The following is a 17,744-nucleotide window of genomic DNA, read 5'->3' on the forward strand; positions in this document are numbered from 1 at the left end:
TTTTACATATCAACTGTCCCCAGTGGCTTGTCAGTTCTTTACTATTACAAAAGTTAGATGACTCTACTCATCCAGTCTTGCGTGTATAGGAAGGAACTTCAGTAACCTATGTATTAATATGAAGAGTGCGCTGATTTATATGAGACAGAGTTACTGACAGAATTTTATTGCAATGTTCCTTTGCACATTTTCAAACACTGCTAGTCCTTTTTTTGTTACTAGTGTTTAGATGACATCAAGAAACATGGGTGATCATAATGCCTAAACTTGGAATCAAATATAAAAAAGTGACTATGAGCATTATTTATGTTACTGTCTGTTGCATAGAACAAAAGCCTTAATGTTGAAATCATTTGGAAGGCATTTGTTTAGTTATACCTGTTTATAAGAATATTATAGAAGGTGACGTGGAACCATGTCTCATTTTAGTTAATCACACAGTAAGCGCTCTCTCATGTTGGATTTTTTCAAGTGCAACAAATAAAAAAGCATGAGATAAATGATTTGTGAAATTTCATAAATACCATAGCAGAGTATAAGAAGTATCGTCTAAATTTGCATTTGGATTATATGTTGTATTAAGCAATATGATACCCTTGCAGTGCTCAGGTCAAAATACAATATTTCTTTTTTTTTTTTTTTTACAGTATGATAAGTGTTGTAATATACTGCAGCTTTGCAATATATTTCAATTTGATATTCTATTTTTCGTATTTTTAGTTGAATTCATATCCATGTTGTCAATCTGTTATTTGCAATAAGGAAAACGCTTAACTCAAGCACACAAAAATCTTTTTTCATGGAAATGGATCTTTGTAAAACCAGGAATACTCAGTTATGGTACGTGGTAAACACATCAGCTAGTCTTCGCTGGGTCCTTGTTAGATTAACCCTTGTTTTTATAGTAGGACTGTCAAAACAAAATTGAGCTTAGAATGTAATTTACTAAGGTGTATTTTCATATGTAATTTGCTGTTGGAGCTAACTTGCTGATTTACTTATTTATTGAACTGTCATACACATAAAGATATGTTAAACACTGTTGAGATTTTGGGTACATGTAAAAGATATTTATTTTGATTTTTTTGCTTTTGCTTGCTGAGCTATATTGCTGTTGTAGCTAAGAATGAGCAAAATACCCACAAGAAGCATGTGAATACTCCAACTATTTAAGATAGCAATAGCTAAAGTTTGAACCTCACCAAATTCTCACTGTCTTCTGTTTGGCAGAAAAGAATAATGACCTATATCAACCTGTATAATTGAAGAAAGTGAAATTTAATGTAAATCGACTCCTGTTAGTTGAAGGGAGTCCAGTCCTATTGTATAGTGTGGTCCAGATCTAATTATGCAATTTTCATTACACTATAACAACGTGCAATGCAGGATGTTGGAGGAATTTGGACCGCCTGCAGTGCATAGGAACACGATCTCCCAAATCAACGAAATGTTTGACCGGACTGGTAACGCCAATCACCCGAAATTGTATTGTTTTCTTGCATTGCATTAAGAGTTGCATAATTAGATCTGGACCTCCCTGTATAGAGCTGCAGGAGTTGCTGATTTTCAGCACTCTTTCCTGTAATGCTGTGATTAACAGAATGACCTACACATTCTCAGCTAAAACATGACCTGAGCATTTTGTATCTGAATCTGATCAGTAGTACTAGATAGCAGTATTGTGTTATTAAAGAATCAATAAAATGCAGTACTTCTGATTTCACACCAATCAAGATAAGAAACCTTAGTGTTTGTCCTTACTATGTTGATGATATACAGTATACCAATAACACATATTGCAACTTTTTTTGTTTTTATTTATCACTACCATTAGTGAAAGGCTTCTGTTTAGCTAAATGTTAAGCAGGATACTACAACGAGAGTCATTTTGATTGCCAGTAAGAAGACACCATATCAGAGTAATGTAATGAAGTATCTGAGCTACTGTTAGGAATATGAGATAACAAGAATTAAACAACATATGAGGCAAATCAAAACATGTATTATTTAATTTATATACAATATCTAGACATAAGAACTGAATTTTAAAGCGAGAAAAAAAATCTCACTAGTTGTTTTAGTTTAATATGGTTGTTTATCACAAATGCAGGATGTTTTTAAAAATCAAAAAAGAAAAGATAGCAGCTCTTAACTCTAACAGATATTACACATAAAGAGTATTCACCACAGATGTTGCAGGTTGCCAGCTGCTGATCAGAAGTGGTTTAAAAACAGCAAAACTGTGATTGTTTCACAGGTAACTTTGGCATGATTCACAGACAGTTGTAGAAGAAAGTAGATACTGTTGAAATGATTAATTCATTTTCTGAATCTGCTTATTCCAGTACTGTGTTGCTGTATATTTATTTTGTCAGTTGAACAGTTTTATACACATGCTGTGTAGATTTAAAAAATGCTTAGGATATTTTGGGGTGGTGGGAGTTTGACTGATTGCTTTGAAAAGTGATAAAGAATTGTTAACAGACAGTGTATTTGATCATTTTCAGCTGTACTTCACAGTTTAGGTGTGAAAGGTTATACTTAGTTGGGAAGAAAGAGAGTGAACAATTAAATTTTCCTTTTCATTTTACTGCAGTTATTCTATATGCTTGTAAAGAGTTTGTCTAAATACACATTTATCCTTGTTTAAAGTACTTTTAGTAAATAAGGAAACTCAAACTGATTATCATTTTCGAATTCAAATGTATATTGAATTATTTATTCACAAGCTTCCTCTGAAGCTGTAATAAAATTAGCATATGGTGTGTAGAAAAATGTCTGTTTGATGCCTTTATTAATAACTCATATTTCCTTTCTTTACAGAGAAACCTAACAGAATATTTTGTAGCAGTAGATGTCAATAACATGCTTCATCTCTATGCTAGTATGCTTTATGAACGTCGAATCCTCATCTGCTGTAGCAAACTAAGCACTGTAAGTAGATCTCTGTCTCATTCATTAAGAGAAGGTATGGAATGTATGGCAACACTTTAGAGTATCAGCTGGGTAATGAGCTGTGCTTTGCTGGTCTCTTTGTGAGATTCGTTTTTGTGACTCATTTCATTCACAACATGGACTAATGCTTAAATGATTTGTAGATTGTGGTGAGTGCTCAAGTCTTTGAACCTTCCACACATTCAAAGATGGTTTCTTTCATTCTTTTTATTTCCTTTCTTTCACCTTCATTTGTTGCCTGTTACGATTGTGGTGTTTTTATTTGAAGAGAGGATAAAAAAAAAACAAAAAAAAAAAAACATTTTGGTCATAGTGCAAAAAGTCACCCTCTCACGCATTAAATTCTGTTCATTATAAAGCCTGTTGTCACTGTGGCTGAAAGACAAGATCTCTTTTGCAAGGAGGCAAGCAAAATCATTTGTTCTTATTTAATCATTATTCCTCTATCTAGGATGACTTCTGTGTTATTACTTTATTTTCTTTTCTAATTTTGGATCATTGATTTTATGTGCTATATGTATTTCCTCTTCAAGATATAAAAATTTGAAAGTCTATGTGGTAGATAGATATGGTTCAAAAGAGCAGATTAAGCTCATGATGGACACAGTTTTTCCAAAATTTAAATTGTTTAAAATGAAAAGAGATTAGTTATGTCATTGCAGTTAGCATTTTATCATTTTTTTTGCTTTTCCATGGGGTTACTATACAATAGTTTTCAAAACTGACAATGCAACACCTGTTATAAATGAGCTGAAACCAGAAATCAATAAAAAGGTTATGAATTGATTAATAAAATTGTGTAATAATAACCTGCCAGTCTTTCAGTGAATTTAGAAAAACACAAAAAATCAACAAATACTGTATTAGAATGTGAGGAATACACTTGCCATTCCAAAGTTTACTGTTCTTTTGGTGTTTGGCTTGCTGTTTAAGTGAGCATGAATGATTTCCATTTTCTTCCAGGGAAATGTGCTCTTTGAAAACAGCGCTTAGCTAGCAATGATGAGATTAATGATGCACTCAGCAATCTGTTTTACATTTTGGGCAAAATTCTCATGGAGTGGACATTAAACAAAAAAGTAATAATCATTTGCAAAATTTCTTAATCATTTTGGAGATGATGTGGAAAAACCATTAAAGTGTTGAACTTCTGGGAATAAATTCATAACACCCTTTTTATTTTAGCTTTTCAGTACCCTGACATTTATGTGCTACCAAATACTATGTGCCTTAATTATAGTACAATCTCACTAATTTAAGATATTCAGAAAGCAGACCAATAATGTTTCACAAGATTCTAAATGCTCACAAATGTGATCTGGTTAAGCAGTTTTACCATCAAGAACACTTCAGTTGTGACAAAAAAAAAGTGACATAATGATTAAATATTTCTTAAGCCCAGACAATATAGTTTTTGAAAGGTAAAGGTTACAGAAAAAAGGACATGCAAAGAAACTTTTTCCCCTTAAGCATTAGAAAAGTATATCAAATCAAAAAGAAGATTGGAAACGTCATGATATGGCTAAATGGCCAAAATATTATGCCTCCAACTTTTTTTTACTCTTAGGATAAGCTTTACCTAATTTTACTTTAAATTTGCAGATGTAAACTGACACAAACCTTCACATACTTAATGTACAGTATGTAAAAAATATATGCAGTCTTGTAATTTCTAGGTCAACTTACAGCCTTTGTGTATTATATCTCTGCGCTAATGAATTGTACCTTTTATTTATCAAATAAAATGATCCAAATTTGAAGGAAATTATAGCAGCATTTATCTATATAAAAAATCATTATCTCCTTACCTAGAAACTTTACCTTTGGATAATGACCTCACAGACATCTGGCTTATTGGAGGATCTTAGAGTCAAAGCAGATCTTTTATTAAATTATGTAGCATATATATTATTTACCTTGGATTAATAGGGTGCCTTTCTCAGAGAATAGAGTTGTGTCTTAAAGAGCACTTCTTCCTCCTACATAAAGAGGCATTTCTTGAGTATAGTAAGCATTGAAAAAAAAATTCCTTGAGGAATTATATGTGTTCAGTGATACTAGACAGAAGAAAGGAAGACCTGTCCAGAAGTGTTGGCAACACAAAGATATGTTGCATTTCTCTTACTTCTAGGATGAGTTGAAGGCCAGTTGATATGTCATTTAGGTAATCAAGTGCCCCTTTCTATCACCTATATCCTATCATATTCCTCTGTGTTTTCAAAATCATGTAGGGAAAGAGAAACACGCTGATGTGGGTTAGATACGTGGAGGAAATGTCAAAGTATTGCTGTGTAAAGGGATTCACTGTAATGTAGCTGAATACATTAGTTGTTGTGGTATCTTTTAATGTCCACAACTAATACTGTATCTAAAATATATGTGTTGCTTTGCAGTCTCTGAAGCAAGTACCTGCGATTACCTAGCCTTACTTATACAAAGGACCACAAGGAGGTCCTTAGTGACTGTCAACAAACAATTCATGATTTCTTAAGGCAGTTAGTGAGTACATGTGATATGCCTATGAAAGTATTAACTCCCATTTTATGTCCATATTTCTACAACATTGCAGCACAGTGGATGTTATTTGTCTCTTTGAGACTGATCAACAGTAAAGACTAAAATATCAAAGTGAAAACATCTCCTCAACGTGGTGTAAATTAATTACAGATATACAAGATTGAAAGAGTTGAATATTTTCAGTATAAACAAACAGTGATTAAGAAATGACATGACTGAAGCAGATACAAAGAATAAATGATCAAATTGATGTCATTTTGGAGAAATTATTGGATTGGTGAGCTTTGTTAAGCAGAATGGCTTGTCCTCATCAACTTTTTTTTTTTCTAAGACTCTATTGTAGAAAATAGATATCTATGTGCTTTGGTCTAATTAGAATTCCCTGTGCCTTGCCCAGCCTGGACCTGAACATCATTGAATAAAGGTATCATGCTGGACATTTAGAGAGAAAAAGACACAAGAGTATGAAAAATGTTTATTTGGATATTTGGGCACAGATGAAAAATTCACATTGCTTCTGCTTATTTTCATTCCCAAGGGAGTGAGACAGACTGGTGCATTGTAGTGACAATGAAAGTGTGCCAGTCTGCCTTTGAATTGCCACATCTATAAGTCATTTTTGACTGTTCCTGCCTACATTGCCCTACCAATCATTTCACTTGTTAGCAGTCCTAAAATGCTCCTGTGATTTCTCTCAGGTCCTTTTGAATAATGTGACGATATGTACTTTTAAGACTGCTGGCTGCTTTATCACTCTTTCGATCGGTGAGCTCTAAGAACCAGGTTGTCTCACTTGAACCCATTCTTTGCTCCCATATTTTGCCTGACAGTAAGATTTAATTTAGTAATGAAGGACTGATGAATAACATACATTTTATGAATTACTAAGGGTTTTATCATTTATTTTTTCTTTATGGAGTTTCTTTATGAAAGATATTATGTGTGGTATATATAAATATATATATATATATATGTAACAATTTGTCTTGAGCACTCGCCCGAGAGTAATGCTACCACTATATCTGACCTAGCTAAAGGCAGATGATAAAAGGTTAGGCCAATATCACACCTTAATACTTTTCCCGTATCACCTTTATTCATATAAAACAACCCCCCAAATATCAGTACATTTATAGGTCACTGCCACCAATAAACCATATTTATACTTGCAGTCCATCAAAATAAACAACAAATAGAAAAACAATCCCCTACACATAGATCACCCCACCCGAATATAAGTAACCCTTGATTTGCAGCGCACACACATATACATGTATCTACCCATAAACCGTTTCACCCCTTCAATTCCTGTTCCAGAGTAATAAATAGATCCAGGTAGTCCCCTGTCATACTCCCGCTACGGCCGGCGAGCTGATGAGGAGTCCTGAAAATAGCAGACTACACAACCTATCTCCTCTTCGTCATAAAAGACATACAGTCATACTTGCGCCATGATTAATGTAATAGTAAGTCCGTTTTGATGGCTCACCCGAGTCCGTCGGTAATAGCGGAACGATCGTTTTCAGGTATTAAACAGAAGACCATCCACCTTCAGACAGGACCGAATAGGAGCTCCTAGGCTTTTCCCATGGCCAGAGCAAAAGCTGATCTGCCTTTTCTTTTATCCAATGTTCTTCCTTCTTTCTCTTTCTCCTTCTTCCTCTCCTTTCTCAAAGGCGGCGCTTTATGCTAATGAATCCCGAACCAACCGGAAGTTCCACCTCTGGGGTACCGCTGTCAATCTCTGTCAGAAGCAATTCCCCCCCAACAACCGATCGACAGCAGAACACATTATCTTTATGTGGCAGCGCTACATAGATCCCCACCCCCAGTCGGCGGCACGGCGGGTCCAAAGTAGGGCTTGATATTGGCCACATGTATTGTTTCCACTATGGCATCTACACCACTACCCCTTTGTATGCGGAAATTAACCGGTCCTAATCGTTTTATTATTCTTACTGGACCCCCACTTGGGCTAGTTTAGCAGCAAATCTGTTGACAGCACTGGAGAGTGGGTGTGTCCTAACCCAAACCAAGTCCCCGACAGCAAAGGGTACCGCTCGCCGTCGTGCATTATAATACTTAGCCTGTCTGGATGTAGCACTCACTAACCTCCGTTGTACTTGCTGCTTTAATTTTTCGAGGATCTGAATTGTATTGTATGTCTTTGAATCTGGGAGAGGTGCTGGGGTGATAAGGCGATCCAGGGACTTTTGAGTTGTCGTCCGATAGCCACCCGAGCAGGGGTTTCACCAGTGGCCTCATGCACCGCTGTGTTGATAGCAAATCGGAGCTCCGGCAGCCACTTATCCCAATCTTGGTGTCGTTCACCCACATAGGAGGCTACCATAGTCTTCAAAGTCCTATTCACTCTTTCCGTTAAATTGTCTCTGGGTGGTAAGCCGTGGTAAGTTTCTGTTTGATACCCCACGCTGTATATAGTTCCTGAAGCATAGAGCTAGTAAATTGTGGGCCCCTGTCAGACACAATATACTTTGGGACCCCCAGCGGTGAAAATCTCATCTTTGAGCGTAGAACAGATCTTTGGAACCTTGGCGTCCCGGAGAGCAAAGAGTTCTACCCATTTTGAAAAATAGTCCACTACCACCATTAGCACTGTCTTTTGGGCTTTGGATGAAGGTAAAGGCCCCATTAAATCAACTCCCAGCATTTCACCGGGTTCAGATGTAATCGTGGATTGGAGAAATCCTACTGGCTTACCAGGGGGGTTCTTCAATTGTTGACAGATTTTACATGATTTCACATGGCTCCAAACGTCCCTTCGAATGGTGGGCCACCATGCTACTTCCAGAATCTTCATCAAAGTCTTCATTCGCCCAAGATGCCCACCAAAAGGACTGTCGTGGTAATAATTAAGGAAGTTGGGTACATATTCTTCCGGGACCACTAACTGGCATTTGGATCCTCCGAGACTGGTCGGCACCACCGGAAAAGGACACCCTGGATGTCCTTGAAATGTATGCGATCCGTCCCATCTCATTAGAATCTTTGCCAACCTTCTGGCACCAGGACAGTTGGTTTGTGCTCGAGCTAGGTCCTGCATACTTAAAGGTAGATCTGTCCATTGAGTATGAGTAGTTACCATACATATATCCCCAGACATCCAATAACTCCGGGACAGCGCATCCGGGACAATGTTATTGCAGCCCTTCTGATAAAATACCTTGAAACTGAAAGCTTGGAGGGCAAAACCCATCTGGTCAGTCGAGATGACGTCTTGGTTGATTAAAAGCCCAAGTCAGTGCATTATGATCTGTGAAGACCTCGAATTCCACCCCTTCTAGGAAGTGGCCATTTTTCCACGGCCCAGACTACCGCCAAACATTCTTTTTCCGAGGTGGAGTAATTTAGCTCAGCCCCATGCAGAGCCCTTGATGCATAAGCAATTACTCTCTGATCCTCTTCGCTTGTTTGGGTCAGAACCGCTCCAAGCCCGATGTTGCTGGCATCTGTATGAACTTGAAATGTGAGTTGAACATCTGGTTGGGCCAGGATGGGTGGAGATTGGAGGGCCCCCTTTAATTGTTCCACTGCATCCTGACATTGCTCTGTCCATTCCCATGGAACACCCTTCTTCTGCAAGTGATGCAAAGGTGCAGCTATGTCGCCAATCGAGGGATAAATTTGTGGTACCACCCAACAAGACCAAGAAACCTCTGTAGACTTTTAATATCGGTGGGGGTAGGATAGTTCTGAATTGCTACCACCTTTTCAGGGTCTACTTCAACCCCTTTTCCCGATACCACATGGCCCAAGAATTTAATCTGGTGTTGAAGGAAACAGCACTTCTCCACATTTAGTGTCAGATGTGCCTGCTGCAGCCTCTGGAAGACTACTTCTAGATGTTGCAGATGTGGTTGCAGTGCTGGGGAGAACACCACTATATCATCAATATATACATAGCAGATTTTCCCAATTAACCCCTTGAGAACTTGCTCCATCAGACGCTGGAAACTAGCCCCAGCATTCTTTAGCCCGAATGGCATGGCTCTGAATTGGAATAATCCCTCGGGGGTAATTACGGCTGTCTTTGGTTTGCTATATTCCTCCATCTGCACCTGCCAATACCCACAGCGGAGGTCCAGGGTGCTAAAGATGTTTGCCCCATGCAGACTTTCCAAGATTTCTTGAACTAGGGGCATCGGATAAGCATCATGATGGGTTTTTGCATTTAACCCCTGTAGTCTACACAGAACGATATGTCCCATCCCGTTTTTGACAAGGACTACGGAGAGGCCCATGGTGAAGTAGACGGTTCTAGGACACCATCCTGCAACATCTTGTCCAAATGTGCTCTTATAATCTCCCTCTTCTGGGGGGATACTCTGTATGCCCGATGACGACTGGGATCTCATCTTTAGTCCTTATAACATGAGTTATTATACGTGTCAAACCCAGTTTTTTTGTCCACACCTCTGACCATCGACATAACAGAGGCTGCACCTCCATGGGTTGTTCCAGAACGCTTGCCAGTGAGTTGGTTTTGGAGGTCATTACCTCAGCAGCATAAAAATTGAGACTAAACCATCCCAAATCTTGCGCCTTGGATAAGAAAGGCCTCATTTCACCCCCATCTATAGAGTAGCTTCTCAAATGCAGATGGATAGACATCCGGATGGAGGTAGTAAAATCCAAACCAAGGAGCAATGGAATGGTCAAGTGCTTGTCCTCCAGAACATAGACTTCAGCCTGCCATTGGGTCAAATCCATGTGGAACGGTAATGAACCCCTACCCACGGCCACATGCTTGGTGCCATCAGCCAAAATAAATTTGACGGAGGTTGCTGTTTCGAGGTTTTCCCCTGGTAGTGCCATTCTTTTCCACAAGCTTTTCTTCATTAAAGTGAAGTGGCTCCCAGTATCCACGACTGCATCTATGTGTAATCCCCTCACCTGAGTCGAGACCACCAGAAGAGAAGTCTGAACCTGGACCACCGAGACCCCCACTTCAGTTAGGCTGCTTCGTTTTTTAGGTGCTTTGGCGGACTGAACTTCCTTTTTTGTAGTCTGCACTTTATTCCAGTATTCTTTGGAAGCAGCCCAGTCTCGTTCCACAAGAGAACCCACCTTCACCAGCTGTTCCACCGAGGTCACTACTCCCTCAATCCTCCAGCCAAGCGTGGATTGCATGCGTTAATATACGGCATACCAGCTCTTCCTCTGCCATGTCAGGTTGCCACTTCAAACACAGAGCCCGATAATCGTAAGCAAAATCTCTTATGGACTGTGTAGGGGCTTGCACCATAGACCGGAGACGCTCTTCAAGTTCCATCTTATATCCGGAAGGCAGGAAAGCATTAAGGAATTCCTGTTTAAAAGAAATCCAGTCAGTAATTTTGTGTCGGGCAGCTTGCCACCAGCTTCTACCTGGACCTTGTAAAGAGGTGTTTATCACCCCCATAAGCTCTTCATTGCCCAGCGTGTAGCAGCCACAAAAGCTTCCCACGCTCCAAAAGTCAATTACATCCTCTGAAGTATAGTCCGTTTTAAACTTGGGAAATTCCAAGCGGCGCGCACATGAGGAAGCGATGAGATTGATAAGCGCGATGATCCTCCCGGCGTTGACTGTGCAGCCGGCATTTTAATCGCGGAAATACTTTTCCGTATCTCTTTACGCAGTTCCTCCTTCCACTGGCGATCTCGCCGCTGTAAACACTGCACAATCTCTCTCTCCATAGCCGCTAGCTGGGCAGTGAAGTTGTCTTTAAGCTCTGCGATCGCTGTATCCACATAGACGCGGAGCCCTCTTCCCGAGATATTGTACTTTCCGCCACAGAGGTTATTCTTTCGTCCAGCGCATCAAGGCGTTCGGAAACCGCCGCGAGTAACAGCGGGTTGCCATCGACGTCTTCCTCGTCCGGTGTGGGTGGATCTTCCAGATACATGGACTGTAACAGACTAGATAGATCATGGGTTCCTGCAGGAGTCCTGACGGTGGCGTGGCGGCGGGCTACCGGATCCCCCCACAGCGATACATTCGGACTGGCATCCTCCAACTCTAGCGGCATCGAAGACACACTCATAGTGACTCAGAGTAAATTTAGACAAAATACGGGGAATATAAAGACGTATATGTTCCTAATCCTCAGAGAGGGCACCAACTGTAACAATTTGTCTTGAGCACTCGCCGAGTAATGCTACCACTATATCTGACCTAGCTAAAGGCAGATGATAAAAGGTTAGGCCAATATCACACCTTAATACTTTTCCCGTATCACCTTTATTCATATAAAACAACCCCCCAAATATCAGTACATTTATAGGTCACTGCCACCAATAAACCATATTTATACTTGCAGTCCATCAAAATAAACAACAAATAGAAAAACAATCCCCTACACATAGATCACCCCACCCGAATATAAGTAACCCTTGATTTGCAGCGCCACACACATATACATGTATCTACCCATAAACCGTTTTCACCCCTTCAATTCCTGTTCCAGAAGTAATAAATAGATCCGCAGGTAGTCCCCTGTCATACTCCCTTCGGCGGCGAGCTGATGAGGAGTCCTGAAAATAGCAGACTACACAACCTATCTCCTCTTCGTCATAAAAGACATACAGTCATACTTGCGCCATGATTAATGTAATAGTAAGTCCGTTTTGATGGCTCACCCGAGTCCGTCGGTAATAGCGGAACGATCGTTTCCAGGTATTAAACAGAAGACCATCCACCTTCAGACAGGACCGAATAGGAGCTCCTAGGCTTTTCCCATGGCCAGAGCAAAAGCTGATCTGCCTTTTCTTTATCCAATGTTCTTCCTTCTTTCTCTTTCTCCTTCTTCCTCTCCTTTCTCAAAGACGGCGCGCTTTATGCTAATGAATCCCCGAACCAACCGGAAGTTCCACCTCTGGGGTACCGCTGTCAATCTCTGTCAGAAGCAATTCCCCCCCAACAACCGATCGACAGCAGAACACATTATCTTTATGTGGCAAAGCAACTAATTAACAGACAAGAATTCAATGTGAATATTGAATCTGACTTCTCATGATACCCAAAACACAAGAAAGAAAATGAGGCAAATTTCATGATTGGTCAATTAACCTTAGTAACTAAACCTAATGAGGGTTGAAGTAGCTGCTTTCTGTTCTGTTACATAAATGTATGCCTTATCAGCTGGAGCATCAACTCCTACACTGTGTTTTCCTCACTTTGGTTAACTGCCCTTTGCAAAGTGCTATAGGGCAGGGTACCACTCATCACCTGTATTTCATGCCTTCTGGTGTCAAGGTAATGAAGCCTACACAGACCTATTGCCCGTGTAGTAAAATGGGAAGTTTGAATGACGAGCAGCATCTCTAAATCCCTTTCTTACCATTTAGCTATGTTGCATATATTAGGCACTTTACTTTCTAGCACTCTTCAAAGAAAATTGACTTATCTATTTTATTGTTTTCTTAACTCTGAATTTCTGTACATACTTTATTGGGGTACACTGAGGTGTAGTCTCACGTTTCTTTAATGGATGATGAGTGATAGGGTCTTAACTATACAACACTAGTGAAGGCTCAAGTCATACCAGGGTGACTAAGCATACAATGTTTGCCATATTTTTCCTGTTTATAGTGGTGTTGACCTTTTTTTTATATTCTTAACTGTTCAGTTTTTTTTTCCTTGAGTTAAGCAAATATTGTGAACACATTATTATGCACTTACGTAGAAATGCAACTATGATAAGGTATCAGATTAAATGCTTTTTGGTGTCATCATCAAAAAAGTATGCTGCATTTTAGTGTTATGGGAAGAATGAATACTCACACAATAAAGATCATGGGATGTCTGCCATTGTTTGGCAGCTTGTGTTAGCATGGAGTTGAATAATTCTAAGAAAAATCAGCAGAGTATATTTAATTGAGTCAGAGTTGAGTGAAAAGTGTACATTTCTGTATGTATATATAAAGGTAGATGTTAGTCATACATTTATGGAAGGTGGGTAGTTTTCAGCTAGAATCAGATAACCTTTGTCTTAAATATAAACAATATTAATGTTTTTCATTGAAGTCTCTATAATATTACTGCTTAAAAAGTAGATTTTTTTTCTCTTTCTGTGCTTCATTTTTGCTGTGTAAAAATCTATACTTTGAAATGTGAAAAAGAATTATACCCGAAGAACCTGTAAAAGCCCTTCAGAACTGGTTTTACGTAAGCTCGAGCTGATAACAGTGTGGGTGCTATTTAAGTCTATCGAGCGTTCAAAAGATTAAAGCTTTTTCTCTTGACTAAAAGGGGTTTCTGTCAATATTAAGAACTTTCAGCATTATTTTACTTCAAGTTCATTCAAACACATTAAATGATTTCTCAGTCAATATTATTGTAATGCATTGAATTACACAAAAGACGTCTTTTTCTTCAGTTTCTTTTAACATTTTAATGCATATCGATTATGGACATGTGTGTAATATGCTATGTAAGATACATGTTCTTTGAAACCTTAAGGTCTTCGAGGGGAAAAAAAAGAAACATCCATTTTATTTAGCTTTGTAAGATCAAATTATAACATTGACAATCTAGATTTTTTTCCCTACAAGTAGTTTCCAGACATTCTTTTTTTTTCCAAAGTGAGGTGCTATTGTTAACACCTGCTCTGTATCAGTTTACACATATCCTGCATTAATTTTTGCATACTTTCATTGGTACTGCTCCATGTGACTATGGATAACTTCATTATTGCATGGTCTTCTGCCTTTTTTATTGATGCTATGTAGGCTGAAACCTTTAACAATTCATTTTGTTCTAGTGTAATCCACAACACAATCAAATAAGAAACTCCCAGTCGGAAAACAGATTATTAAAATCCACCTTCACAAATATCCATTAATCATAAAAAATACTATGTCATTATCAAAAATACCAAGAAGTACAGAATACTGTATAAATGAGAAAGAAAGTTGAAAATCTGGGAGCATGTGTGATGGTGATATCCTCCAAAAGATATACATTACTCAGTGAACATTTAATCCAGATTAAAATTAGACATCAAAGTAGTGTATTAAATATGAACATTCCAAACATTTTTTTTACCTTTATTTTCTTGTCTGTGTTTCTATGAAGGCAGATTTATGTTACAGTTCTCATTAGCATTGATAATTCCCCTAGTTATTTAAAGTAAAACATCCATTGTGTTTTACAGTGTTTTTTTTATCTTAGCCTTTTAAGAAATCCATTTTACTGATTGAGTTTGGTTTTTGTTATAAATGTACTTTGACTTTTTTAATTCCACAAAGAGGTGTTTCCACCATAATGTAGTGTATCATGGTTGGAATCCTTGAAAATAGAAAAAGGGTTTGGGAATGGTAGTGATTAGTATTTGCTTCCCTAGTTAGCTGTGCAGATTTTAACAAGTCGAAAATATATTAAATATAAGTAAGTAGTTCATTACTAAAATTGTTTCCTAGTATACAGCATGGGAAAAACACAATTTATATTTACTTGTGACATTATTGTTACTATGTTATTGCTTCACACTTTCATTGTACACTAATTAAAATATTAGTTCACATTACAAATGTTTACGGGTATTTTGCATAGTTGGAGCCAAGGCAGATTATGAGACTTGCTTAGGATAGAGATGGGAATCAAGTGTCAACCTTGTAGTTTTACTGTTCAGACCATAGCCACTAATAACAACAACAACTTTTATTTATATAGCACATTTTCATACAAATAATGTAGCTCAAAGTGCTTTACATGATGAAGAAAAGAGAAATGAAAGACAAAGTAAGAATTAGATTAAGACAACACTAATTAACATAGAATAAGAGTAAGGTCCGATGGCCAGGGAGGACAGAAAAAATCACCAAAAAAACTCCAGACGGCTGGAGAGAAAAAATAAAATCTGTTGGGGTTCCAGGCCACGGGACTGCGCAGTCCCCTCTGGGCATTCTACCTAACATAAATGAAACAGTCCTCTTTGTATTTAGGGTTTTCTTGGAAGGACTTGATGATGATGGTCATGTAGACTTCTGGCTTTTAATCCATCACTGTAGGATGTCACGGTGCTTTGATTAGATGGTGATGGCGCAGATCGCCACCACAGAAAACTGGGAAAAGAAACAGAAGAGAGAGTAGGGGTCAGTATGGATTTTAAAGCCACCATGAATAGTTATTATTAAAAGGCATAAGAAAGACATACTCTGAACTGTTTATTTTAAATTTAGAAATGAAATACATTTCTTAGTTTCTGTATGTCATTCAATAGCATATAGAGAACTACCTGCGGTTGAGGGTCGATCCTGTTATGTGACATGTGGGGGTAGAGACTGTCCTGGTAGTTCTGGACACAAAGCAGGAAACAGCTCCACACAGTCCACTACAAGGCACACTAACACACACCAATACTCAAACCGAGCCAGTTTGGAATTACCCGTTTGCCAGAACTGCCCATCTTTTGAGCTGTCAAATTAAAATCATAATTTCCATAAGAAAATATACAGACAAATTGGGAATTTGCAAGCTATAGATGCCAGTGGCTGGTTTAACATTAAAACCCCCTCTTTCAAAGCTTTGAGGTACTGCCTTTCTACGAATAATATGCAGACATATGCCTTTTTAAGGTCACTGCTTTGATCTCATGTTTTGTTGAAGACCTATAACCACTTAATTTCTAAGAAATAGATGATATTTAATAAAGATTTCCATCGTTCATGTTACTACACCACAAGTGAACTACCTTGTAGCAAATTAAAGTGATTTATGGCAGTTCTCTATCCATACTTTAACTTCCTTTTTTTTTTCAATCTAGGGTCTAACCCCAGTTAATGTTTTGTTTCACATTATCGTTTAGAAATACATTGGACAGGTATATAAATATATACATAGCTTCTTACAGCTATATAACCAGCAGAAAATATTGTCACACTGACTAAACAAACACTGGTTTTGAAATATGTACACTTCCAGCTGAATGCATTTTTGCTAGGCCCTTCTATGTGATTCCACATGTTATGGAAAGAAAGCTGCATTAAAAATTGTTAGAAAATGTACTATAGGAAGAAGATAAATATTTACACTATGATTCATACTCTAATAATATAAAGCATTGTGCCTTTTTGGGTTAAATCACATAGAAAAAAGTGAGTTGATTCCAGCCCAAGTTGATCAAATAGACTGGAATATAATTTAATTAATTTTTTTTTTTTTTTTTTATAATATTCTTCAGTGAGTAAAGACTCACTGGTGTACACTTGTTCACAATTATATGATTACAAAATTTACAAGTAAGCAACATTAATAATTAATTAGCTACCATAACAATCAGACCAGAATTAATCTCAATGATTAATAAATTTAAAAAGAATTCTATATAAAATCCATTAACATAATTGAGATATGGCCAGTTGACAATTGACGAGGTAAAATTAAAAACGCTAGTCAGAATTATCTCCTGAGAAGATAACCTCTGTGGGAGTCCAAGGTCTGCTTTGCTTTTTAATTTTTTATATATTTTTGCAATTTATAAGCATGTTCTTTCTTGTTTTTTAATTGATGGTGTCTGCAATGAGAGATTGTACATGAATGTATTAAATAATTGCTTGAGCTAAGTTTTACTTTTAAAATTTTCAAATGAGTAAACCACACAAGTCTGTCAGAACATTAGTAACATATAAAATTATATGAGAAATACTTGGAAAATAACCATTACCTCAGAAGTAAATAATCAGATATTTCTGACAAAGTGGTTATTAGACAGGTGTGTTTAGTAAACACCATGCTCAGGCAATATTACAGTATCATTAAAGCAAGGCAAAAATACTTGAATGTAAAAATGGGTTGAACAGTAAGAGATTGGAAAAATGGCAAGCTGAGACAATCATAGAATCCCCAAAAAAGCACTAAAATAACTGAAACAATAAGCTCACTTAAGAATATAAGACATTTAACAAACAAAAGGATGTCATTCAGTCTGTCAGGCTTTGTTGTTTAGCTAATAGCTAAACAGTCTCAATATCTCATCCAGATTAAAGGTTGTAAAGGTTTCAGTAGTTTGTTCCAGATCCCTACAACTCCTTGTGTAAAGTAGTGCTTCCTGGCTTTATTCTTCGGTGCACTTACCCTTAATTTCCAAAGAATACGTTGCATCAAATGTCAACAACTAGTCCATATTTTCATTTTAAGTAAATACATAAAAATAAAGCTCATCCATTACACTTACTGATTGTTATGATGATGGTGTAAAACTGTAATGGGTAGACCACTTTTCTGGCAGATGACAACTTAATTTATTATTGTTGTTGTAAACATCATTATA

General features: G+C 37.6%; 1 protein-coding gene across 7 annotated transcripts in view; it reads left to right on the forward strand.

Moving 5' to 3' along the window:
* Window positions 1-17,744, forward strand: part of dennd1a (DENN/MADD domain containing 1A) — a 1,078,084-nt gene that overhangs the window by 365,765 nt on the left and 694,575 nt on the right. For all 7 annotated transcript variants that reach the window (XR_005634853.1, XM_039762706.1, XM_039762705.1 and 4 more), the window contains exon 9: window positions 2,824-2,934. Coding sequence is in view for 6 of the 7 variants with exons in the window: in XM_039762706.1 (XP_039618640.1) it covers window positions 2,824-2,934 (111 nt within the window). In the remaining variant the exon portion in view is untranslated. The remainder of the gene's footprint in view (window positions 1-2,823; window positions 2,935-17,744) is intronic.

This window comes from Polypterus senegalus, chromosome 9 (genome assembly GCF_016835505.1).
Source record: "Polypterus senegalus isolate Bchr_013 chromosome 9, ASM1683550v1, whole genome shotgun sequence".
Classification (NCBI taxonomy): domain Eukaryota; kingdom Metazoa; phylum Chordata; class Cladistia; order Polypteriformes; family Polypteridae; genus Polypterus; species Polypterus senegalus.